General features: G+C 44.6%; 2 protein-coding genes across 3 annotated transcripts; one reads left to right on the forward strand and one right to left on the reverse strand.

Moving 5' to 3' along the window:
• The first annotated feature begins 83 nt into the window (after positions 1–83).
• Positions 84–6071, forward strand: MEST (mesoderm specific transcript). 2 transcript variants are annotated; one of them, XM_072340962.1, is made up of 12 exons: positions 84–126; positions 970–1124; positions 1234–1313; positions 1393–1470; positions 1809–1945; positions 3449–3507; positions 3649–3689; positions 3778–3848; positions 4248–4349; positions 4539–4615; positions 4856–4919; positions 5290–6071. In XM_072340962.1, the coding sequence occupies exons 1-12, from the start codon at positions 95–97 to the stop codon at positions 5405–5407; spliced, it is 1014 nt and encodes a 337-aa protein (XP_072197063.1). In that variant the 5' UTR covers positions 84–94; the 3' UTR covers positions 5408–6071. The 2 variants fall into 2 exon arrangements, with proteins under 2 accessions (XP_072197063.1, XP_072197070.1); XM_072340969.1 differs by lacking the exon at positions 84–126 and adding an exon at positions 326–345.
• On the reverse strand, positions 5979–24761 carry COPG2 (COPI coat complex subunit gamma 2). Its single transcript, XM_072340955.1, has 24 exons — positions 24670–24761; positions 22816–22868; positions 22091–22171; positions 21429–21500; positions 19422–19501; positions 19010–19085; positions 18492–18584; positions 17849–17935; positions 16837–16994; positions 16100–16233; positions 15398–15465; positions 14587–14775; positions 13294–13389; positions 12661–12904; positions 12272–12347; positions 11767–11870; positions 10729–10854; positions 9768–9830; positions 9519–9658; positions 9131–9302; positions 8242–8339; positions 7588–7726; positions 7171–7269; positions 5979–6484 (listed from the first exon to the last, which is right to left on the reverse strand). The coding sequence occupies exons 1-24, from the start codon at positions 24704–24706 to the stop codon at positions 6354–6356; spliced, it is 2616 nt and encodes an 871-aa protein (XP_072197056.1). The 5' UTR covers positions 24707–24761; the 3' UTR covers positions 5979–6353.

Below are 24761 nucleotides of genomic sequence, written 5' to 3' on the forward strand. Positions count from 1 at the left end.
GCCAGGCAACGGGGAGACGCCGGGATGGGGGGGGAGGCGTGGCCAGGGTGAGAGGCGTGCGCATGCGCACAAAAGGCCACGCCCACAAGGCGGAATGGCGGCGCGGGAGCGCGCACCTGAGGGCGGGTGAGGGAGCGCGCCTCATGAGGCCACGCCCACCGCCGCCAGGGGCGGGGCGTCGGCCAATCAGGAGAGGGGTGTGTGGAGAGGGGGCGTGGCTAAGAGGGGTGGAAAAAAGGCTCAAGGGGCGTGGCCTAAATGGAGCGTGTTGCGAAAGGGGCGTGGCTTGTGAGTGGAAGGGGCGGGGCTTAATGGTGAAGGGGGTGGAGCTTAGCGGGGGTTGAGGTGTGCGGGGACGTGGGGAGGGTTGTGGGATCATGGGGGCTATGGGGAGGCTATGGGGGCATAGAAAGGGTCATGGGGGCATAGGGTGGGTTATGGAGCCACGGGAAGGGTTGTGAGCTGGGTGTTGTGGGGATATGGGAAAGGCTATGGGGACACAGGGGGTGCTGTAGGGACTTAGGTATGTTTTGAGAGCATAGGGGATGGTTATGGGGTCACGGGCATGGGAAGGGTTATGGGGATGTGAGGTTATGGGGACATTGGGAGGGTTACGGGGGGAAACAGGCATCTATGGGAATGTAGTTATAAGAGTGGGAGGTTATGGGGACATAGTTATGAGAACAGGGGTGTGGTTGTAGGGATGAGGGATGGTATATGGGAATGGAAAGGGTTATGGGCTTTACTGGGGTTGGGGGTGGGTTATGGGAATGGGTGGGCAGTGGGGACATAGAGAGGGTTATGGGGTATGGTTATGGGCACTTGGGGAATGGAGATAGGGGAGGGGAATGGGAATGAGGACATGGGGGAGGGTTATGGGGATGTGAGGTTATGGGGATGGGGGGATATGGGGTGGATGGACATTTATGGGAATGAAGTTATGGGGACAAGCTCTCCCACCTCCTGCAGGATGAAGGAGTGGTGGGTGCAGGTGGGGCTGCTCAGCGTCCCACTCCTGGCTGTGTACCTCCACATCCCACCTCCACGGCTCTCCCCAGCGTTGCTCTCTTGGAAGGCCTCTGGAGCTTTCTTCACCTACAAACACCAAAGCATCTTCTACAGAGGTGAGGACACCCCATGGCCACCAGGAAATGGGGTTGCGGGCGATATCTGGGCTAAAATCCTTTCGTTTTGGTGGCGCTACATCTTGAGGTCCTTCCATTCCCTCTGTAGATTCCACTGGTGCTGTGGGCAGCTCTGACGTCGTCGTCCTCCTGCATGGCTTCCCCACCTCCAGCTACGACTGGAGCAAGGTGAGATGTGAACATCCCGCTGGGATTCCTCCCTCCTGGCAAAGCTCCTGTTTTCCTACATCTTTTTTCTTCCTTGCAGATATGGGAAGGTCTGACCCAACGCTTCCACCGGGTGATTGCTTTGGATTTTGTAGGGTTCGGGTTCAGCGACAAACCTGTACGTAGCCTGGAAAGAGGAGCTATTGGGGGTTTGGGAATTGGCGTTCGTTTGGGTTTCATATCCCAGTTTCTTCCCCTGTTTGTAATTCCTAGAGAAGGAATGAGACGTTCTAATAGCAGAAGGGATAAATAAGGTTCGTAGTGGAGGTGGGTTCAGTCACTGCCCTTCCTTGGGTGTGAGGTCCTTTAGTAGATATGGAGCACGGTTATGGGGACATCCCAACCGGTTGGGTTGGCTGCCCTGAGCTCCCATCTCCTCCATCAGGGTCTTTAATTTGGAGTGTTTGTGGGTTCACGGAGGCCATGCTCTCACAGTGATTCTCCTTTCCCTGGCAGAGGCCCCACCATTACTCCATCTTTGAGCAAGCCAGCATCGTCGAGCGGCTGGTGCGTCACCTCGGCCTCCACCACCAGAGGATAAACCTCTTGTCCCACGATTACGGGGATACGGTTGCACAGGAGCTGCTCCACAGGTTGCTGGTCTGCTTGTTTCGTGGTCATAGAATCAAATGGTTGTTTTGGAAGGGACCTTAAAGGTCATAGAATCACGGGAGGTTGAGTTCAAAAAGGCAATAGAGATCGTAGAATCGTGGGATGTTGGGTTGGAAAGGACATTAGAGATCGTAGAATCGTGGGATGTTGGGTTGGAAAGGATGTTAGAGATTGTAGAATCGTGGGATGTTGGGTTGGAAAGGACATTAGAGATCGTAGAATCGTGGGATGTTGGGTTGGAAAGGACATTAGAGATCGTAGAATCGTGGGATGTTGGGTTGGAAAGGACATTAGAGATTGTAGAATCGTGGGATGTTGGGTTGGAAAGGACATTAGAGATCATAGAAGCGTGGGATGTTGGGTTGGAAAGGATGTTAGAGATCGTAGAATCGTGGGATGTTGGGTTGGAAAGGACATTAGAGATCGTAGAATCGTGGGATGTTCAGTTTGAAAGAACATTAGAGATAGTAGAATCGTGGGATGTTGGGTTGGAAAGGACATTAGAGATCGTAGAATCATGGGATGTTGGGTTGGAAAGGACATTAGAGATCGTAGAATCGTGGGATGTTGGGTTGGAAAGGATGTTAGAGATCATAGAATCGTGGGATGTTGGGTTGGAAAGGACATTAGAGATCGTAGAATCATGGGATGTTGGGTTGGAAAGGACATTAGAGATCGTAGAATCGTGGGATGTTGGGTTGGAAAGGACGTTAAAGATCGTAGAATCGTGGGATGTTGGGTTGGAAAGGACAGTAGAGATCATAGAATCATGGGATGTTGGGTTGGAAAGGATGTTAGAGATCGTAGAATCGTGGGATGTTGGGTTGGAAAGGATGTTAGAGATCATAGAATCGTGGGATGTTGGGTTGGAAAGGACATTAGAGATCGTAGAATCGTGGGATGTTGGGTTGGAAAGGACATTAGAGATCGTAGAATCATGGGATGTTGGGTTGGAAAGGACATTAGAGATCGTAGAATCGTGGGATGTTGGGTTGGAAAGGATGTTAGAGATCATAGAATCGTGGGATGTTGGGTTGGAAAGGACATTAGAGATCGTAGAATCATGGGATGTTGGGTTGGAAAGGACATTAGAGATCGTAGAATCGTGGGATGTTGGGTTGGAAAGGACGTTAAAGATCGTAGAATCGTGGGATGTTGGGTTGGAAAGGACAGTAGAGATCATAGAATCATGGGATGTTGGGTTGGAAAGGATGTTAGAGATCGTAGAATCGTGGGATGTTGGGTTGGAAAGGATGTTAGAGATCATAGAATCGTGGGATGTTGGGTTGGAAAGGACATTAGAGATCGTAGAATCGTGGGATGTTGGGTTGGAAAGGATGTTAGAGATCGTAGAAGCGTGGGATGTTCAGTTTGAAAGGACATTAGAGATCGCAGAATCATGGGATGTTGGGTTGGAAGGATGTTCGTAGAGATGCCCCCCCAGCTTGCAGGGGGTGTTTCACCATCTCCCCTTCTGCTCTCAGGTATGAGCACAATAAAACTGGCAGCATCCTGATCAACAGCCTCTGCTTGTCTAATGGAGGTAAGGTTTTCCCAGCACATTGGGATGATGTAGGGTCAGATTTTAGAGATCTTTTGACTAAGATTGATGAAAGGAAAGACTGGGAAATGCAGAACAAAACAATTAGGGCATTACAACTCTTGTTCTCTGTGATCCCTCCAGGAATTTTCCCCGAAGCCTACTACCCCAGATTCATACAGAAGGTGAGCTGCTGCCTGCAGGAAAAGCAGACCAGAGTCACCCATCTGTGCCCTACAGAATGGTGCCACCTACTTTTTCCTTCTGCCCCAGGTTCTCAAGGATGGAGGCTTGCTGTCCCCTATCATCACGAGGCTGATGAACTTCTTCTTCTTCTCCAGAGGGTGAGTTGGGTTCCATCCATGGGTGGGGGATATGGAGAAGGTTGAGTGCAGGGATTTACATATTGGGTATTTGGCAAGGAGAGAGAAATCCCAGGCAGTGTCCCAGCAGAGGTTTGCTCCTGGATTTGAATAATGGTTTCGATGCTCCAAGGTTGGAAAAATGGTTTATTTTTCCAGAATAATCCTTCTCTCCTATGAGGTTGGAATTGCACGTGTTAGAAGCAATAAAAGCTTCTACACAGATGTGTATTTTCACCAGATGTTTCTTTGATTTCCAAAAAGCCTTCGGGTCGAATGTGAAGCACGTTTGGGAGATGACTTGTAGGGTTTGCTGGCACCCACGTGTTTCACACCGTAAGGTGGGAGCGCTGACCCTTTTGTGCCCTGGACTCTTTTCAGGCTTGGAGCTGTCTTTGGACCATACACGCAGCCCTCACAGGCAGAGTACTGGGACATGTGGACGGCGGTGAGGACCAACGACGGCAATCTGGTTGTGGACAGGTATGCTGCTGGGATTGCTGCTCTTGTGTTTGACACTTCTGAAGGTTGCCAGTGCTCAGCCAGGTGTCTGGATATTGGATTTTCAGTCTCTAGATGCTTCTGTTGGGCTTTGGGATCACTGTTTACCCCCCAAAAGATGTGGGGTGCGATCTGAACGCATCAGCTGTGTAACAACGGGTTTCTCTTCAGTATTTTGCAGTACATAAACCAGAGGAAGAAGCACAGAGACCGCTGGGTTGGGGCTTTGATATCCACCTCTGTCCCACGTAAGTAGGAACTGTTTCTTTTTCCATTTGGACTAAGGCTCCCATCCCCAGAGGCACTGAAGCGTGGTGCTGGCTCCTGCCATTCATCAAGGAGCTTCTTGCAATGCTGATGAGGATAACAAGGCTCAAGCTGGGTCTGTGCAGGGGGTAGCTCCAGTTTAAGGTTCAGTTGGATCACCTCCTTGGCTTGGTTGAGGATGTCCTTGGATACAAAAGCTCAATTTGTACTTCTTTTTGCAGTGCATTTAATCTACGGGCCCCTGGACCCTGTGAATCCACACCCAGAGTTTCTCCAGCTTTACAAGTAAGACACGGAACAGCAGTAAGCAGCTGGGGTTTCATTTCACCCCCATTCACATGTCGTTTTGTCTTTTGGTTTTCTTTTTCTCCTTCAATCTACACAGTCAGGCAGTACAGTAGTTTGGAAATTGTTTCCCAGTTTTAGGCATCAGAGTCACAATTCTAAGTCACAGCTATCATGCGTGTGATAATAAATCTTAAGTGCCTGTCGTGGTTGATTTCAGAAGATAGAACAGGGGTCAGCTGCAGCTCATGGAAGGTTTTTGGTGCCCAAATCCAAGTTATGGAGAGAATCCCACCTGTGAAATAAAGCTGGTGGCTTTCTGAGCCTGCTGCAGTTCCTGTGTTTAAGTCTTGCTGCATTCTTCCAACAGGAAAGTGCTTCCCACATCTACAGTGTCAGTGCTGGATGACCACATCAGCCACTACCCCCAGCTGGAGGATCCAACAGGTTTCCTGAATGCGTATTTGAACTTCATCAACTCCTTCTGAGCTGCTGCAGCTCCGTTCTCTCTATTTACGGCTCAAGAGACCTTCATTTTTATCTCCAGATACAAGACTTTGGATCTGTAAACCCTCAAAAGTATAGACAGCGACGTTGCATTGTATTTGTGCTTGTCGAGGGTCATCCAAGCACCATAATTTTGGCTTTGGTAATCTCTCTTTACAAGGAGGTCAGCACAAGGTCCCTCCTTCCCCTTCTATTTCCAACGTTTGATAAAGGACTTTTCGTAGCTTGAAGCCCCAGGGAAAGCTGCAGTGGTGTTTGGTATAATCTGACAAGGTTCAGAGAACTGTTATTCTGCAGTACAAAAGGAATATGCCATTCATAGGCAAAGTTTAATCTCTATATACATTGGGTTGTGGTTTTTTTTGTCTCTGTTTTACACCAAATTATCTAAAAAAAACTGTACATTTATGGGCTAGAAGAGTCTGCAGGGTTTGTGTGTTTTTTAACTGCTTACATCTAACAGCACCCCTTTAGGAATAAGGGGCTTCTGCTGAGTAAACAGCCCTGCTGGGCTCATTTTTTTTTGAATGGAAGACTTGGAAGCAGACAGAATTTAGAAGAAGAGTTTTCTATTTTATTGACAGTCATTCATAGGAATTCTACCACTCAGACCAGTGTTTTCTGTTAATAAAAATCGGTTTTGACAAAAATCCAGTTCCATTTTTCTTACCACCCACGTCTTTTATTTTCCCTGCTCTACTGCCAGTGGCCAGAGACAATAAGTTAGAGAGGAATGAGAGAGTGACGGTGAGGGAAAGGACAAGGGAAAGGCTCAGTTCCAGCCAGCCACTACTGTAACATCATACAAAATGTTTACCAAATTGAGGAGTAAAAACAACATGCAGAAGGACAGACAGACTGCTTGGATCTGGTTAACACCCAGCTGGTGTTTGCAAAGTTTCCACTGTAGCTGAGGCACTGTAACGCTCAGCCTACAGAAGCCAGGATGACATCTACAGGCATTTCTTCCTTGCTTCTGACTGTCACCTGCATGGTCACACCATCTCCCAGCGCAAGCCTGGACCTTACCAGCACATCACAACCACCTCTGTACACACCTGAAGACCAAAAACAACAAGAAGACAGATTGAGCTTGTGGCCATTTGCATTGGGATTGGGGATTAAGCCAAAACTTTAAATTCCTTCAGCTCTTGAGGCCAAGACTGAAGATAACAACAGACATTCAGACTCAGCATGAGTTGCTAGGGGAGGGGGAGGAGGCTGGGAGGGGGAGTGGGCAGGCAGATTTGAATGGACATAAACCAGGAAGGGAATAGCTAAAGCTCACTTTCAGTTTGAGAAGGCAATACACTGCAATTCTGACATGAAGGCACAGTCCGCTGGCTCAATTTCCAGTGGCTGCTTAGAAGCATAAGCCTGAACCACTATCACCAAATAAATGTGGACACAACAGGCCATTTTAGGATGGGGCTTTAGTGGCAGGAATTTGAAAACAAAACAGTCCTAGAAATCTACTTCTAGCAAGGAATTTACTTAAGTGTTTGTGGAAGTTCTTATTCAAAGGATTCACTGCAGTTCCCATATGCGGAATGCCTTCATGCTGAGACATACAGCCTGAGTACACCCACAGTGGCAAACAGCAAAATGAGCACCAGCTGCATTCAACTCGCAGCTCTCCACAGAGAGGAATGAAGGGAGCAGAATCTCCTAACCTATTTCCCATCATGTAGTAAAAAAATCTGCCTGTGTGAGAAACATGGAAACGAACAGTGTGAATACGTACCGGCTAAGTAGAGCGTGTGAGAATTTTTGTTCTCTGGCACTTTATCTGATCGCTCGCAGGGCTGCATGCCCAAGAACTTGATGATGTTATTGACAGCTTCTGCATTCAGAAATTGAAAAGGGAAAGTTATCACCAGCTGGGTGCCAAGCTTTCTGCGAGAACAACTAACTTGTGATGTCCTTTCTGCTGTCTTAACAGCCTAGAAAGGCATTCCTCCCTTCAACCAGCCTTAGCCTGAGAACTGCCACGCTTCCACTCATGACAGTCCCAACACTGCAACACAAAGCTTTGTAACTGGGACATATCACGTTAGAAGGCACCAAATCCTCCTCCTCCCACACTAACTACCTTCTTAGAGTGGAAGATTTACCAGGATTACTACACGGGTCAGTAATAAAGGAAGACAAATCATCTTACCGTCGAGGGTTTTAATTGAACCCAGTGCAAAGGTTTCTTCTTTCTCAAAGTCATTTCCCACTTCTTCCCATGCAGCTGCGAAGTTGGGTTTCAAAACCTTCTGGATATGGTCAGACACCGTCACCTCCAAATCTTCCAACTGACAGGAAAAAGAACAAGGGAGATTTTCAGCTGCTGCTTACAAGAAGGATTCGACTCTTAGAAAGAAAAACAAAGGCAGAGCAGCACTTTGATGAGACAACTCTGGCTTTAATTTCAGAAGAAACACATAATGATACACACAAAAAAGCAGACAAATCAGTATTTATGGTGGCCATCTGTAAAGCTTAGAAGAAAAATATACAGAAAAGAAACAGTGAAACCAAAGGAGAGCAGAAAATGGGACAATTGCTTTTTTGAGTCAGAGCTATTGCTTCTTTCACACCTGCTGCCACAAATCCTATGTTCATATGGCACTAAAGCCAAACTAACTTCTGGCAGAAGCATGATGTTGGGTAAGGATCTAAGCAGTCATGAGCTAGGAGATTTTGGAAACTGTGTTTCAGGTATACCCTGTGTTCTCTACTGGCTTTAGATCTGAAAGAAAACTGTCAGTCTGATGACCACATACTCAGAATTAATGACAAGAAGACATAAAACAAGTCCAGAACTCACCACGTACTCATCATCATAGCCATCTTCATCTGGGACTCCTGTGTTTGGGTCACAGTCTCGGACAGTGAACTTCATTGTGCAACTGAAAGTACAAGCAACTGGAGAGGAAAGGAAAAGCCCATACAGGTTAATGGTACAGTTTCTTCTGCTTGAGCCCTTGCTTCCCAAAAAGAAGCTTGGAGGAAAATACATCAAATTTTTCCCCCAAAGATACAGACAAGGCAGTGGTCAAAACACTTTCCATCTTAAAAACTTTCCCCTAGACTCCAAGATGAAGACCAAAGGAAGATCTCAGAGGGGGAGCATACAACAGTGTGACAAGCACAGCTCCACCAACTTGAAGAGTGCTGAAGGGTGGCCCAGTCAGCATCAGCCACCAGAAGAAACACTGCAAGGGTTCCTGACAAGTAGATCCAAAAAGCACAGTTTAGGGATTCACACTAGTTCTGATCTTCTGCTACCCAAAAAATCCAGCTCATTGATAAGCAGAATCATGTGAAATCAACTTCAGATCCAACTGAGCTTACCTGAAGCATGAACAAATCAGCAGAAAGAAATAAAGGGTCTAATCTACCCATTGATTTTTACCCCATTAGCATTTTTGTTTTGCTGACTCTGTTCCCAAACACTACCCCAGCATTCCTGCTTTCATCAACTCAAGGTAATAAACTCAAGTTTCCCGTACCACCTGCATTCTATTCCTCACTACCATCTCATTTTTAATCATCCAACATGAATGATTAGTTTAAAAAAAAATCATGAGTACTATTTCACACAAACATAGGTCTGACATAAAAACCAACACGTAAGGCAGATGAGAAAAGCAGCACTGGAATCTCAGTATGGACTCGAATCCCACAGACTGAACATTTTAACAACTGATTGGTACCTGCAGTGGGGTCATCCTGGGGCATCTGGACGAGGGTATAACACATGCCTGACTGGTTGTAAGCCAGGCTGGGTGCTGGGATGCAGCAGATCACATCATAAGCATCTGATGGCTCCATCTGCACAGTGACTCTCTCTAACAGTTGATCATTTAACGTGTTTGTGCAATCAAACTGCGGAAGTATAAAATGAAAAGGTCTCAAGAGCAGAAGAAGCATTTCTAATCAGCAGCTTTCCTCAGATTAGATAAAACACTCCGGCAGCAATGCTTAATTTCCCTTTGAATCATAGAATGGCTTGGGTTGGAAGGGACCCCAAAGACCATCAAGTTCCAAACCCCCCCCGCCAGCACAGGCAGGGCCACCAACCTCTAGATGTGGTACCCTCACCTGGAAAACAATGTGATTGGTGAACACGTGTTTGATACAACGAACAAAGTACTCTGTTTCTGCTTCTGTGAGCTGCACTGGTTCTGAAGACTTGAATAATGGCCCCAAGCTCTTGAACTCTGGAATGGCTGCCAGTTGCTCTGCACAGAGAGGAAAAGGAATCAGACACTCAGTGATAGCCATGCCCATCCCTTCCACCTGACCTGTAGCAATCCTCCCACTACTTCAAGCGTTGATCTTCTCTCATACCTTGAAATATATCCTGACGTGAAGGAGCAACTTTTTCAGGTTTGCTGGTCACTACGGAAATCTCTGTGACAAGAAAAGACATTGTGCTGTCAGCTCCACTGTGCAGCTCTAAATGCCTTTGTATCTCTGCTAAAAACTCATTAGCCTGTAGCATTTCACACACTGTGTTCGTTATCACTGCCACTTCATTACACATGTGTTTAAAAGCCTCTTCTGCTGGGCAATATTGGATTGCATGGAAAGATTTGATGAAGAAGGCACGCTGTAGTCTAGAATAGCCAGCAAAAAGCTCACTACGCTGACTGCATGACTGCTCCATTTTCACTGCACAGTACAGTGTGATATATGAGCACATTTTCACTGCACACTACAACCACAGCTGTGATATATGAGCACAGCAATAGTCAAGACAAGCTGCCATTTCTCATAAGTCATTAACTCTGCTTATGTGAGAACATTCAAGCCAGGGAATTTGAAATCCCATTTTTAAAAGATAAGAAAACTAGAAAGGGAAAAAAAAATCAACAACCCTACAATGCTTTCTAGAAAGGTTTTCCAAGGCCAAGATGCAAGATTATACAAAGTCAGAGGATGAAGCCACTGAAGTGATTTGGTTCTTCTGGAATGTGTTTTTTCTCAAGTATTTATGAGATAGTAAATTCTGATGACGTACAAATTTCCCTCCGATAAAACCAGCAGAATGCATAACACCATCTTGCCAACCCTTTATTTTTTGGGGGGGGGGGGAGGGGGAAGAGGTTGTTTTCCTTCATCTGTGAAGCTCAGACAAGCTTGCTCAGGCAAAGTCTGTAACACTAAACTGCATAACGCATTCAATTTAGCCAGCCTTAACCTCATCCTACCAGGACAGCAGCCAGCTTACAGATATTATGTATCATTATGGCAACCTGAATGGTTACAGTCTTGCCCAGAACCTGATTATAGGGAGCCTGAGCATTACCTGCTTTCTGTTCAAAGATGGGTGCAGTGGCCAGCGGAACTGTTTTCATATCAAAAGGTTTGTCAGAAGGCTCCAGTGTATATTGGTGCAGGGCTTTCTCCATTCCAGGAACAGAGACAGTCAGCCCTGCAAAGCAGAAAAGCAGAGAGAAGATTTTAGTTTCAACAGGTGGAACTGTTAAAAAACCTACAGGCACTATGATACAGGGTTGACAAATGAACACAGTCAGTTTTGTATTGTCCGCTGCACAAGAATCCACAAGGCACCAGAGCCTGAAAAACTTAGCAGTGTTTATGTCACATCCTTCTTGAGATCAAGTACAACTATTGATAAAGCCCTCCTCTGTAGCCTGTCCTTTGGATCAGACTGCAGAGAAAAACTCCTGCATGGAATCTAGAGTTCACTGCTAGATAGACCTGAACTTTGGCTATCAAACAGCTGGTAAAAGTACTTTCATTTCTTAGTAAACACACATACACATTTGCATCCATGCACACACATGAAGTACATAAAGATCCTATATAGAATAAAAAAGCTGCTCTGAAGATGACACAGAAACCCTTTTCCAAAGGGTACTGGAGCCTAAATAGATCACACACTGCAATAGTCTTAAATCTTAAGCCCTTTGTTTTCATGATCTTTCAGCCACAGGACCATAAAACATTTTTATAACCAACAGTCACAGCAAGATGCGTCAACCTCATTTTTTTTTTCCACGGAGAAGACAGGGCAAAGGTTAAGAAACTTGATCCAAGTAGAGAAAGAGGCAATGATGAAAACACCCATCCGACATTCCTGCTCTGTTTACCTAGACAGTCATTTCCATATCTTGTTAAATATGCCATTCTCAGCATAAATATTGCTCAGCAAAGCACTAGCAACATAAAAAACACATAGTTATGCTCGTTCTGGTTATTCTGACCCAAGTTACACAAGATTCCTCATAGTCAGACTCTTCTTACAGCAACAAAACCCATCCATAATGTGAAATAATAGCTCAGACTTCAAAGGGCGCACAGAATCCTCCCTGTCACTCACCATTAAAAATATAAGCAGCATTCAGGGCTATCTGCCTTTGCTGAAGAACATTCAAGTAGAACGTCGCTCTGTCCCGAACTTCATCATCACTGTCCATCATACACCTGTTGTGGAGAACAGGAGGGCAGCAGTCAGCTCTCTCAGGAAGGAATAAGGCCATTTATGAAGGCAAGAGATGCAAATATGTGAAACTGGAACAGCTGAGATCACCACTCAGCCACACACAAGTTATTCTCTCTGAGAAACATGGAAACCTATTTTCTTACTACAGATGAATGCAGAAGTACGCATGCTTACTACAGCACTGTCAATTAATTGCCCTCTAAGGAACATTCTCATATCAGATTGTCACTGACACACCGTCAGTAGTCCTGAAGAAGCATAGACACCCTCTGCTTAGCAGAGCCTGCCCCATGTTCTGGCTTGGTCTAACTTGCTTCTTCATGGAAGCAGACTGCCAGCGTCACCGGCTCTCACTGCATACACAGCAATCATACCCACTCACCTCTGCAAAAGCACCAAGATGCTTGGGAGAAGATTCTCATTCTGGGCACCAAACTTTGCTAATGCACTTACAGCAGCTGAAAAAGAGGTGGCAGAGGTGCTAAAGCTATCTGCAGACAGGTTTTCACAGCCATATTCTGAGTGCTGTGTGCACCGTTCTCCTGCAGTTCCAATTACAAAGGTTGTCACTTTCACACCACAAACCCTTCAGTGATATGCAAAGACTAAACTACACCCTTATTTTCAAGAAGAAATAGTTAAATGTTATTACATTAACATTACATTACATTAACATTAATGGGATTACAGACCAAGGTCACCTTAACAACCCTGCAATCCTTTTGCCAAGAACCGAGACATGAAGCCATCGATCTTTTGAGGAGAACTTACCAGCTCTCACAGCCTCATTCTCCAGCACCACCCTGTTGAATATGAAACGGATGTATTTGGATGGGGATGGAGTCCTGGGCCCCTCTTTTCCCAGCAGGTGTAGGATCTTTGTGGCGAGGACAGTGTGCTCACAGTCTTCAATGAACTCACAGAGGTGAGCCAAGCCAGATTCCTTACTCTCAGGATTCTCCTCAATGATGCTGATTATACAGTCCACAATGGCTCGCTTGTACTCAAAACCTCCCTGGAAAGAGAAAAACAAGAACACTCATCAGGGTAGGCAGAGCTCAGACCACAGTACTGCACAGCTCCCCTCAAGCTTTGATTACTTCTTCCCATTAGGGAAAAAGAACGCATCTGTATATAAACAGAAAAGAGGAGGCAGGCTGGATAATCTAACAGGGTCTTCCCAGTACCCGTGGGTCAAAACAGCATCTTAGAATTTCTCCAGATAGGTTTTTTTATGTATCACCTCTAATTCATAAGCATCTTTCAGACAGGTTTGACCCACATAATAAACAGGGTTTTGGTAATCACTCAGGCCCTGTCACTGCTGTGCACCCACTAATGCAGACCCTTCCCACCATCTGAGCTACCCTGCCAAGAACTACACCAAAGAAGTTTCAAACCTACATCGTCCCTGAGCATGTTGGAGAGGAAAGTCATCATGACGCTGTGTTTCCGAGGGTATTTCTGGCACAAAGCACTGATAGCCTGCACTACCACTACCTGCAAAACAACAGAGACAGATGTTAGTCACACATTTATCTTTCTATGAAGGCACAGGCTTCTCACTATCTCAAACTGTCATCTTGACAGATCACATTCTTGTACAAGAAGGATGAAATCTGGAACTCTCAGCACGAATGCATTAACAACTCCACGTCAACATGCTGCAAGACTTGGCCTTGCTAGGGTGACTGTATTCTGGAATGAATTCAAAGGCCCATTCCTCCCTCAGCCTTCTGACGACCCTGACCTAATTCCAACTTGACAGACCACATTTTGTCCCTAAAGCTCTTTTCAGTTTCAAACTTACTGTTTTCAATAAGTAAAATAAATAAGTTTTAGATAAGACCTCTGCATGTTGATATCAGCTTTGCATAGTCACGCTATACTCCTCAAGGCAGCTCTGCAGTGTGAAAGGGACAGGTATAGATCAACAACCCCTAACCAAGTTATTACCTGATTTTACAGTGGCTTTACAGTATCAGATGGAAGCAATATAGACTCAAGTAGAACAGTTAAAATCCCTCTCCCTCTCCAAGTGGGCGACCAGAAGACAGTAGAGAATTTTATGGGAAACTGCATAGGAACCAGTTATCAACCAAATGATGTTTATCATTTTTTGGAGTGGTGAGAGGAAATGAAACAGTATTTCACAGAATCATAGAATCACAGAATGGCCTGGGTTGAAAAGGACCTCAAAGATCACCTAGTTTCAACCCCCTGCTATGTGCAGGGTCACCAACCACCAGACCAGGCTGCCAAGAGCCACATCCAGCCTGGCTTTGAATGCCTCCAGGGATGGGGCATCCACAACCTCCTTGGGCAACCTGTTTCAGTGTATCACCACCCTCTGGGTTAAAAACTTCTTCCCAATATCTAACTTAAACCTCCCCGTATTAGTTTAAAACCATTCCCCCTTGTCCTATCACTGTCCTCCCTCAAAAACAGCCATTCCCCCTCCTGTTTATATGCTCCTTTTGAGTACTGCAAGGCCACAGTGAGGTCTCCTCACAGCCCTCTCTTCCATTTTGACAGCTGGAAAACAGATGAGTACACCTCCTGAAATATAAAGCTGGCTTTGCGCTATCAGGCTTTAATAAAATCACTGGACGGTGAACAAATGGGAAAAGCTCAATAAAAAACAAGAATGGGAGAAAAACCTGCAGCTGGAAAGAGCAGAGGCCTCCAATGCCACACCTTAAACTCATCTGATATTTCTGACACGAAGGAAGAGATCTGTTTCATGAGCCTGTCCACGCTGCTTTCGCTCCCTGTCTTCAGCAGGGTGGTGATGGCGAGGGTGGCGATGCTGCGGTTGGAGTCGGTGATGAGGTTTTCCAGGTCCAGGTTGCAGGCAGTGACTGCGGATGGATGTTTCATGGCCACCTGCAAAGGAAAGCATTTCAAAGCTACAAGGGAGCAGTGGCATCCTGCAATTCAAAGCTTCACTGGGCATCTGTTCACAAAGCATCTCTTTTTTTCCCCAATTAATTCTCTGTCCTGCAAGGACTGTAATTCAACCTACATCATATGACTGCTGGCAGGGTGTAATCACAGCTCAGGTTCCTCACTATTTGAAAGGAACTCCTCTAACTGTACATTACAGCTCATGGGTTTTACAGCCACATGGCTTGACTCAAGTCTTGCTCTACTACTGCTGTAGCTTTAGAATTGGAATGTTATTTCCTCCATACATTCTATTTATACCTTTTCCAGCATTAAATATTCAAGGCTCTGCTTCTGGTATAGCTGAAAGCTCACAAGTTATCCAGCTACAGCTTGTAGTAGGTTTATGGTCCAGAAATGAGTAAATACAGCAGAAAAAGATTTCTGTCATACCCGAAAATTTGGCATGGAAAAGCCAATCTTCCAGCAAGGAGTATTTCTGAATACAGTAATCACATGAGTAGTTGCTCTGTTTTAGGCAACGCACCAGCAGGCACCAAAGCTTGGCTTTCTCTGATGCTCAGAGACTTGTGCTTGTTTAGAAGATCTCGGAATCACTCACTTTATTAAGGGTCCGTACAGCTGCATATCTCAAGACAGGTTTAGGAGAACTACAGAAAAGCTGAAGCACTGAAAATAAAGAATCAAGAGAAGTAACATGTGACAAAATGCTACAGAGGAGAGAACGTCAAATAAAACCTGGCTTTAGGCACCTTATGAGAGCCCTCATGCCCACAACAGATGTAGAAAGGGAAGTTGCCTTGTACTGCCTCTCTGATATTCAAAGGTGCAAGTAGTATAGTAAGAAGTCACCACTGCAGAAAATCAAATATAATCTTGTTCTAAAAATGGGAGAGGGAAGTCACACGTATTCTCATCCAACTGCAGATGGAATACTGAACATTCATGCAGTAATTTACCACTAGTTTCAAAAGCAGATTGAAAACGACCTTCAGTTTTACACCATACAACAATAACACTGTTTGTCTAATAGCAAGTGTCACGTCTGTGCTATCAAGTCTTCCTCTACCTTTTCCCTCCCACCTTCTCTTTCTGTAGATAGCACCTCTGCTGCCCCCTCTCTACAGCTTTGATTTAAATGGGGAAGAAGGAATCCACTTTCTATCCAGAAGGCCCTGAACTTGAGGACAAGCAGAGCATTTACACTTTGACTCCAGTGCTTCAGTTAAGCTGTACCTGTCTCTCCAATGTGTTTTTCCACCCTATCAGCCAAGAAAGTGGGAAAAAGGACTCTTGAACCAACCTGAAACAGCAGGTGCCAGCTCCCTTGCTGTGCAGTTTGGCAAATGGATGATTGCAGAAGCAGCTTCATAAATAACCATTTCGTGCTTATTCCGCAGACAGCTCTCAATGAAGTCAAACAGTGGACTTTCATGCCTACAAACAGAAGAAGTTTCACACCATGATGCTGAACTACATACAGATCCCAACACGGTGATGCTGAGAACATGACAGAAAGCACAGTTAGCGCACGGTTCTCTTGTTCCTTGCACTGCTGCATTGCTCAGCTCATACTTGAACAACTAAACTCCAGTTCCCTACTACTCCATTCATCTTTAGCTCATCGTCTACGAGCCACAACTCCTGGGTTCTAGAAAAACTTTGTTAATTGTGTATTACACATCACTAATAAAAATGTTCACTGATCAAACAGTTTCACCAGAAGATGAATTTCCCATAGATCTCTGCCAGCATGAGACCAAATTAGGATAGATCCTTCTGTCTGTAAGGCTGTAGCATAGGCAGATATTGTGTTTGAACTGCATCTAACTAGATAAGCACAAAAGTCTCCTCCCCTCTTGAGATGGCTCAACAGTTTTAATCCCCTTGCCAGCTGAATTCTGCTGGTATGATGTCAAGCCCAAACCTCATCACATAACTTACCACACAAACCACTACTCATCAGCTCTGCCTACTTCTACCTACTCCTTACCTCAAAGCACGATTAATTTTGCAGTTCACATGCTGTTTCTTTCTTACCCCTCTTCAGATTCCTTCAAGAGTTTGCTTGCAATTCGGATCAGCATGCAGTATGCAAACTGAGATTTCAGGCCAGACTTTGTGAACTTATTCAGCATCTTGGAAACTGCGAGACGGTCGTTTTTCCTAAGGTGGTAGAGCAGCCCCAAGGCATGGTACTAAGAAACCAAAAACAGGCACAAGAACACATGAAGACATTGAATACACAGTGCAGTTGAAAAAAGGCAGATTGTTAGCTTTCTTTTGTGCCTTACAATTGCAGTCTCCTAGCATTAGTTCCTTCTAGTCTCAAATGATCTGAGTTTCCTAACAAGCAGCAAAGATCTGCAGCATTTCTTTTTCCTGTCTCCCCATTGAGAAAGCCTGAAAAGAGCTCTTCAGTTACTTTCTTTCCATGTCCCACGACATCTCCCCATTAAATGTCAGAATTCTTCAGCTTACTTAATGCTGATGCAGAATAAAGCTCAATTTCCTGGAGTATGTTTAATATCCAAGATATCCCAAGCCCTCTGAATCACAGCTGACTAGAAAAATCCTTGAACACATTGAAAGTCCAAACCATAAGAAGTATAAATTGTGAAGTACAAAAGTCCAAACTGGAGTACAAAGGAACTCTTCCAGTTGCTTATCAAGGTTTGGTTGTTTTTTTGCCATAGGACTGATTTACATAAAGGTTAATCGAGCTGCTATAACTGAGCACCAACAGAGCTGGTTTGGTAGATCTGTTGTTCATTCTGTCTCATAACACAGAACATATGGAATGAACAGTGGCATTCCAGCTACCAGAAGACTTGTGAAGAAACGGCAGAGGATTGCAATAAAGCACCATGTCTTAATTAATAAACCTGCAGTGGGATTGTGAGAAAACTTGTGATTTTTGAAGCTGTGGAATCGTTTCCCTCAAGTCAAAATTACCTTTTTTTTTTGCCCCAAGAGAACAATAAGAAGTAATTAGTATTAATGCTTCTCCCAAGGTTGTTTGAAGAACTTACAGAATACCACTGAAACGTACCTGTACCATGATGTTGTCACTAGAAGCTGCTTCCTGAGCTTCATTGATCCATCGTTTGACTACATCATAACTGATCTTCATCATATGCTGGAAGAAACCACAAACTGAGACTGCAAACAAGCTAATATCAATGCACTGTGAAATATATGGGCACTGCTTTGATTCACCAGTGAGGCCAGCCTCTTTAACCAATGCACTTATAAAACACTGTTTCTCTTGTACCTCAGTCTCAGACTTTCACTCGTACTTCCCCACTTTAAAACAAATATTAAGCAAACCAGATATTTTCCAGCCTTTTCTCTTAAACATTGGAGAGAAAATACACAGTGAAAGTCTTCAGCTGTCCCTTCTACCACATATCAGCAAAAATAATCTTGTATGGCAGTCTTATCATAGCAGCAATTCCACTAATTTCCTATTTACAGAGCACATAGCAAGCTGCTTTTACTTCCTGTTGCACAACTCAAATGCTCTTTCAGAACCAGCAGCGCCCATTCTTTCCCTGTTCTGTGCTGGTTGTTCTTATTCACTCACCAAGCTGTTAAGCATTTTCAAGGCCATCAGTATATTCCACGTTTGAAAACCAAGACAAGCCCCTCACTGGTTAAATTAACGTTCCACACTAATTACGTGCTTTACTTACTAAGGAAGACACTAGTGCAGAACTAGACACGCTGGGGACTTTGTCCACAATGGCTTGCTTCATGTATCTCTCAATGGCTTGTAACATTGTACCCTATGGAAAAAGGACAAGGAGAAAGGTGCTGATACTCAAACTCCAGAGGCAGAGCACAAAGGCAGTTTTAAGACAATAACATCTGCAGAACACATCCAAAAATGCTGTGAAAAACACTTAAATCTGATTCTAAAACCACTTTCATTTGCAAGTGCCCACTCCTGAAGGTTCAGTAACACAATTTAAGTCCACAGCAAAGTAATCTTAGAGCAAAATCCATTATCTCCAAAGCTCCTGCCTTTTAACTCCATGGCTTTGGTCCTATAGCTCCACAGAATTATCACATCATTGGATGGCTTTAGAGCAGCCCTCCCTAAAGTGGCAGCTCCACTTCTACTCTAAGAGTGCACCCTGCTACAGAGTAGTCACTTGATTTTAAATACACTTGTCATCTCTGAAACAGAACTGTTGTGGTTTGTACTTACATCTGTGATCCTGCAGAGTGCTCTGATGGCTGGGCCTCGATATACATCTTCCTTCCCTGTCATGTCTTTGGTCAAGCTGAAATAACCAAGGATGGCCTGTTACCATTCCCTTAGCATCTCAGTGCCTCAGTTTGTTTGCGACATTCAGTTCCTCTCATTTATTTATTGTTCAAGAAGTTACTGCATAACTGCAAGGACCCAGAATTAGCTATTTGAAAACTGGTAACATTAGAGTCTGTAGAAATACATAGCATTATAAAACACACTCTCTATTAAACTGCTTTGCCACGGGCCTGGCTTATTTAGCTTTACTCATCAGGATTAAAGAAAAGCCCAGCAGCTAAAAGAAACATGTTTTGATGCAGCTACTTGTTTCAGAGCTCTGATATTGTGTTTCCAGAAGTTGTATTACCTGCTTGTGACAATGATGACATCCTCAGAAATATTGGCCATCTCTTTGATAGTAAGGTAGCACATTCTTCTAAGGGTTTGCTGTGAAAACACATTACAGAAAATCATTAAACTCTAAGGCAGAAACTAATGAACACTCCCAGTTAGTTTTAAAAGTAAACGAGACATAGAACTCTTCCCCCTCTGTCTATACAAAGCATGAAAGTGAAACCATGCTTGGTAATCAGATAGCAGCCTTCCTGCTTTCAGACAAATCAAGAAACAAGATGTTAGAGAATCACAGAAAGGCCTGGGTTGAAAAGGACCACAATGATCATCCAGTTTCAACCCCCCTGCTATGTGCAGGGTCATCAACCACCAGACCAGGCTGCCAAGAGCCACATCCAGCCTGGCCTTTAATGTCTCCAGGGATGGGGCATCCACAACCTCCTTGGGCAACCTGTTCCAGTGCATCACCACCCTCTGGGTGAAAAACTTCCTCCTAATGTCTAACCTGAACCTCCCCTGTCACAGTTTAAAACCACTCTTCCCTTGTACTATCACTGTCCAGCCTCGAAAACAGCCATTCCCCCTCCTGTTTATACGCTCCTTTTGAGTACTGGAAGGCTGCAATGAGGTCTCCCCAGAGCCTTCTCTTCACCAAGCTAAACAAGCCCAGTTCTCTCAACCTTGCTCCAGTCCTCTGATCATCTTAGTGGCCCTCCTCTGGATTCACACTAAGAGCTCCATGTCCTTCCTGTACTGGGGTGCCCAGGCCTGGATGTAGTACTGCAGATGGGACCTTACAAGAACTGGGTAGAGAGGGACAATCACCTCCCTCTCCCTGCTCATGTTCTGCTTCTTGTCCACCAGGACTCCCAAGTTCATCTCCATAGGGCTGCTCTCAAGGAGATATTCCCCAAGTTTGTATAAATACCTGGGATAATAGATGATAAACTGAGCATGAGCCAGCAGTGTGTGCTTACAGCCCAGCAAGCCAACAGTGTCCTGCACTGCATCACAGAAGAGGTGACAGCAGGACAAGGGAAGCCCTCGTGAAGTCCCATATGGAGCATTGAATCTGGGGTCTCCAAACAGGAAATGTGTCAAGATGATGGAGAGGCCCAAAGAAGGGCTATGAAGATGATCAGAGGGCTGGAGCACCTCTCTTGTGAAGATAGTCTCAAGCACCCAGGCTTGTTCAGTCTGGAGAAGAGAAGGCTGCAGGAAGATCTATCTAATAATGGCCTTGCAGTATTTAAAGGGAGATTACAAACAGAAAGGAAAGCAACTGTTTAGACAGGTAGAGAGTGATAGGACAAGGCAGAATGGTTTTAAACTGAAGGAGGAAAGATTTAGAGTAGATGTCAGGGGGAAGTTTTTCACCAAGAGGGTGGTGAGGTGCTGGAACAGGCTGCCCAGAGAGGCTGTGGGTTCCCTGTTCCTGGAGGTGTTCAAGGAAAGGTTGCATGGAGGGTCCAAGGCAATCTGATCTAGCACTTAAATCTAGCACTTGGCAACCTTGTCTATGGCAAAGGAGCTGGAACTTGATGATCCCTGTGGTCCCTTCCAACCCAGACCATTCTATGATTCTATGGCAAACTGATTCACAAACAGAGCAGGCCAGCTATTCAAGTGAGTAGAAATATCTGATTCACAAGCAAGTTTTTGATTTTATTCAGAGAACTAAGCAGATGTGGATTATTTGCAAGTGCAATAATCATTTGTAGAATTCTACTGATTTGTGTCCTATGCTTTCGGGGATTATTCATATTTTTTACAAGAGCAATTCAGCTCAGAAAAAGAAAATAAACCACCAAAACCAACCTGCAGAAGTAACTGTACATTATTATTCAGTCATTTGTTTCCAAATGATGAATTGCCTCCAGCAAGTGCTTTGCTCACTGAGCTTGTTCTCTGAAGTGCTTGCCTCACCCTATTCCCAAAGCCTGGAACTGATCTGTTTTGTAATTACTGTGAATCCAGCCAAAACCAAAGAGACAGAAATCATTAAACACTGGGTACTTACATCATTAGACTGAAACAATCTGGTCATTGCGAAAAAGGCTTCCGTAGCTTCAGTGGTTCCAAAATGTTCACCCTGAAAATAACACATGAGAAAGGAAAGAACTGTAATTATCCACCAGCCTCCACTTGTAAACTTCTATTTAGAATACCCACTCACACAGCAAGAATCTTCTCTTCAAAGACTTTTTCCTCTTTGTGAACAACAGTCTTTTCCTTGCCTTGTGTTTCCCAGGGAATACACACCAAGATCACCTAAGTTACCCACTTGGTTTCAATCAAAAGTGTCATTCACAATGATGGAGCAGTTCATCAAGTAGCCTCTGTTCCCTCTTCTGACATCACTGTGTCAACAATTGCTTTGGTTTTTTTTAAGAAGGATGTATGCAGAGATGACTTGTGCCAATCAGGACTGAACAGCATAGAGCCATGCCAACTGATGGTAACTATGTTAGAAACTGCCTGACTCAGGTGTGTGCAGGAATCCTGATCACACAGTAGCCTATAATAAATCTTCCCTCCTTACCATGCTTCCAATTTCTTCACAAACAAAAAGAACCTTTCATTCCCTCTGCCTTATGTTCTTCTTTCACCTCCAAAATGAAAGTAATCAGAAATTCATCTCGTGAACATGCAATCTGGGTGATAAGACATGATTACAGTTACCTGGTTCAGCAAGTAAAGGATCTTGGTAAGTATGTGAAGGCATCTTCGTGGATTTATAGGAGTCTCATTAAAGATACGAGCCTGCAAACTCAGCACAAATACTTATTAAAGCGTAACCCGACAATAATAATTTCTCCTTCACCAGAAAAATTAAAGCAGTCTGTTCTCAGCCTAGCAGCTTATAACCTTTATTTCATTCTAAAATGCATCCTAATGAACATCCTCTTGGCATTCAGATCAAGCTGGATAGGCAGCAATCTGAACCAGTGACGGTAATTTGGTTTATTACTTGGAACTAGCAAAATAATTTAAAATAGAAGTATAATCTAAACTATTTCAACTCAGCTCCTTTCATAGCATCTGCTGCCCAATCATTCAGCACAGAACAGAAAAACTGAAGCTTCTTCTTGTAGCTGTTTGCCACCCCCAACAATTCTTTTGTTTAACCACACTTTCACCTCACCACTTGGTGGTACACAAAGCTGCAAGAAAACTTTCTATACACTGCGCTGAATGTGGCTATGAAGGCAGGCAGGTCACCTCTTCAGAAAGATCAAACTGCCATACATAAAACCATCACTGAGTAACACTGTGTGAACTTTCACACCCACCCACTGTGATTTTAAATGGACATTCCACATTTAATTGTTCACATTTCCTGCTAGTTGCATTGTAACTCCTCCTCCAGCTGCTAATGCTTCCCAATCAAAACCAGACATTCATACCTCCTGAAGCACAGCGCTCTTCTCCAAATTCTGGAAAGGATTGGAGCCGCTACCTGAGTTACAAGAGAGAACCTCGTGGTTAAGAAAATGCATTCATCAAAACATCAATAACAGACAACACACTTAACTCTCTCTCTCTATATATATACTTAAACTGTATATATAAGGGGTAACAATCTTCCAACACAGTTGGAGAATGAGCAAGAAGAAAATCATTTACTGGTGAAGTTGCCTTAATGGTCCCTTTATATACCAAATAGTCCCTTTATATACCAAATAGTCCCTTTATATACCAAAAAACCCCAAACAAGCCAAAATCTGCAAGAGGACTTTCAAAAACATTTCAGAAGGGGAAACGCGGCGTTAATTTTGCTCACATTTCTTTCTTTTTAAATGAGGAAAGAGGACGGAAGATTTGCGTGGCTCCTTCTACCACCTGGCTCTTTCTAGGAGCTCAAATCCATCTCTTGTCTGGTTATAAAGGAACATTTTAACCCCTTTGCCTTATTTTGGAGAACCATCTACATCAATTACTATAATCTAATATAGTAGATTATATACTAGACCTATAAGCTACATAGTAGATATCAAATAAACTGAGTTTGAGCCTCTTAGAGAAAGCAGAGAGAAGCCTCTGGTTTCAGAGAATATAAGAGAGGTAAAATACTTGTCTAAGATTTCTGAAGAGTGCTGAATATTTAACTCCTTTGAGATGACATTTCTTCTTTGAGATGACATTTAACTTCTTTGAGCTGACGGCAGAGAGAGAAACCTTCTAATCCACATCGCTGGTGAAAACCCCTCTCAGAATCACTGCTAAGGACACACGAATCCCTCCAAACCCTACTCCTGTTTCTGAGCCCTTTCCTCCGACAGTAACGTTTCATTCTCAATTCACTCGTCCTTCAGTTCTCACGGCGCAAGCAGAATGAAAGACAACTCGAACTAACCAGTCCCACCGTGAGAATCAGAGAATGGTTTGGGTTGGAAGGGACCTCAAAGATCATAGAATTACCCAGGTTGGAAAAGACCTTGGAGCTCATCAAGTCCAACCGCAGCCTAACCAGTAGCCTATCTCTTAAAAAACCTCTGCTAAGTCATATCCCTGAGCACCACATCCAAACGGCTCTTAAACACATCCAGGGATGGTGATTCAACCACCTCCCTGAGGAGCCTATTCCAGTTCCTAACTACCCTTTCTGTATAGAAGTTCTTTCTAATATCCAACCTAAACTTGCCCTGGCGCAACTTGAGGCCATTTCCCCTCGTCCTGTCACTTGTCACTAGTGAGAAGAGACCTGCCCCACTCTCACTGTAAGAACCTTTCAGGTACTGGAAGACGGCAATAAGGTCTCCCCTCAGCCTCCTCTTCCTCAGACTAAACAGCCCCAGCTTCCTTAGCCTCTCCTCATAGGGCTGATTCTCCAAGCCCTTCACGAGCCTCGTTGCCCTTCTCTGGACCTGCTCCAGTACCTCCATGTCCTTCTTGTGCTGAGGTGTCCAAAACTGGACACAGTACTCGAGGTGAGGCCTCACCAATGCTGAGTACAGGGGCAGGATGACTTCCTTAGTCCTGCTCACCACACCATTCTTGATACAAGCCAGGATGCCATTGGCCCTCTTGGCCACCCGGTCACACTGTGGGCTCATATTCAGCCGTGCATCAATCAATACACCGCTCCTCAAGAGCCATAAAGCCGAGCTCTGTTCCTCACAGGCCGTTACCCGCTCCCCTCACGACCGTTACAGGCCTCACACGCCCTACCCTCCTAACACTCGCTCCCCACAGGGTAATATCACCCAGCCCTGATCCCTCTGCCTCCTTTTTCCCCTCCCCTGTCGTTATTAACGGACCGGATTCCTCATCTTTTTTGTCAAACTTCTTGATCATGTCGCCACGACTCGCCCTCCTCTCCCTTCGAGCGGCGGTTCCTACCGGAATAAAA

Source organism: Excalfactoria chinensis, chromosome 1 (genome assembly GCF_039878825.1).
Source record: "Excalfactoria chinensis isolate bCotChi1 chromosome 1, bCotChi1.hap2, whole genome shotgun sequence".
In the NCBI taxonomy this organism is placed as follows: domain Eukaryota; kingdom Metazoa; phylum Chordata; class Aves; order Galliformes; family Phasianidae; genus Excalfactoria; species Excalfactoria chinensis.

Coding starts and splice junctions, on each gene's coding strand:
- MEST (XM_072340962.1), top strand. CDS start 95: ATGGCGGCGCGGGAGCGCGCACCTGAGGGCGG. Junction 1,471..1,808: donor TCGGGTTCAGCGACAAACCT/GTACGTAGCCTG, acceptor TTTCCCTGGCAG/AGGCCCCACCATTACTCCAT. Junction 4,616..4,855: donor GATATCCACCTCTGTCCCAC/GTAAGTAGGAAC, acceptor TTCTTTTTGCAG/TGCATTTAATCTACGGGCCC.
- COPG2 (XM_072340955.1), bottom strand. CDS start 24,706: ATGATCAAGAAGTTTGACAAAAAAGATGAGGAATCCG. Junction 17,936..18,491: donor CTGCACTAGTGTCTTCCTTA/GTAAGTAAAGCA, acceptor GGTTTCTTCCAG/CATATGATGAAGATCAGTTA. Junction 9,659..9,767: donor ACGTCAGGATATATTTCAAG/GTATGAGAGAAG, acceptor CTCTCTGTGCAG/AGCAACTGGCAGCCATTCCA.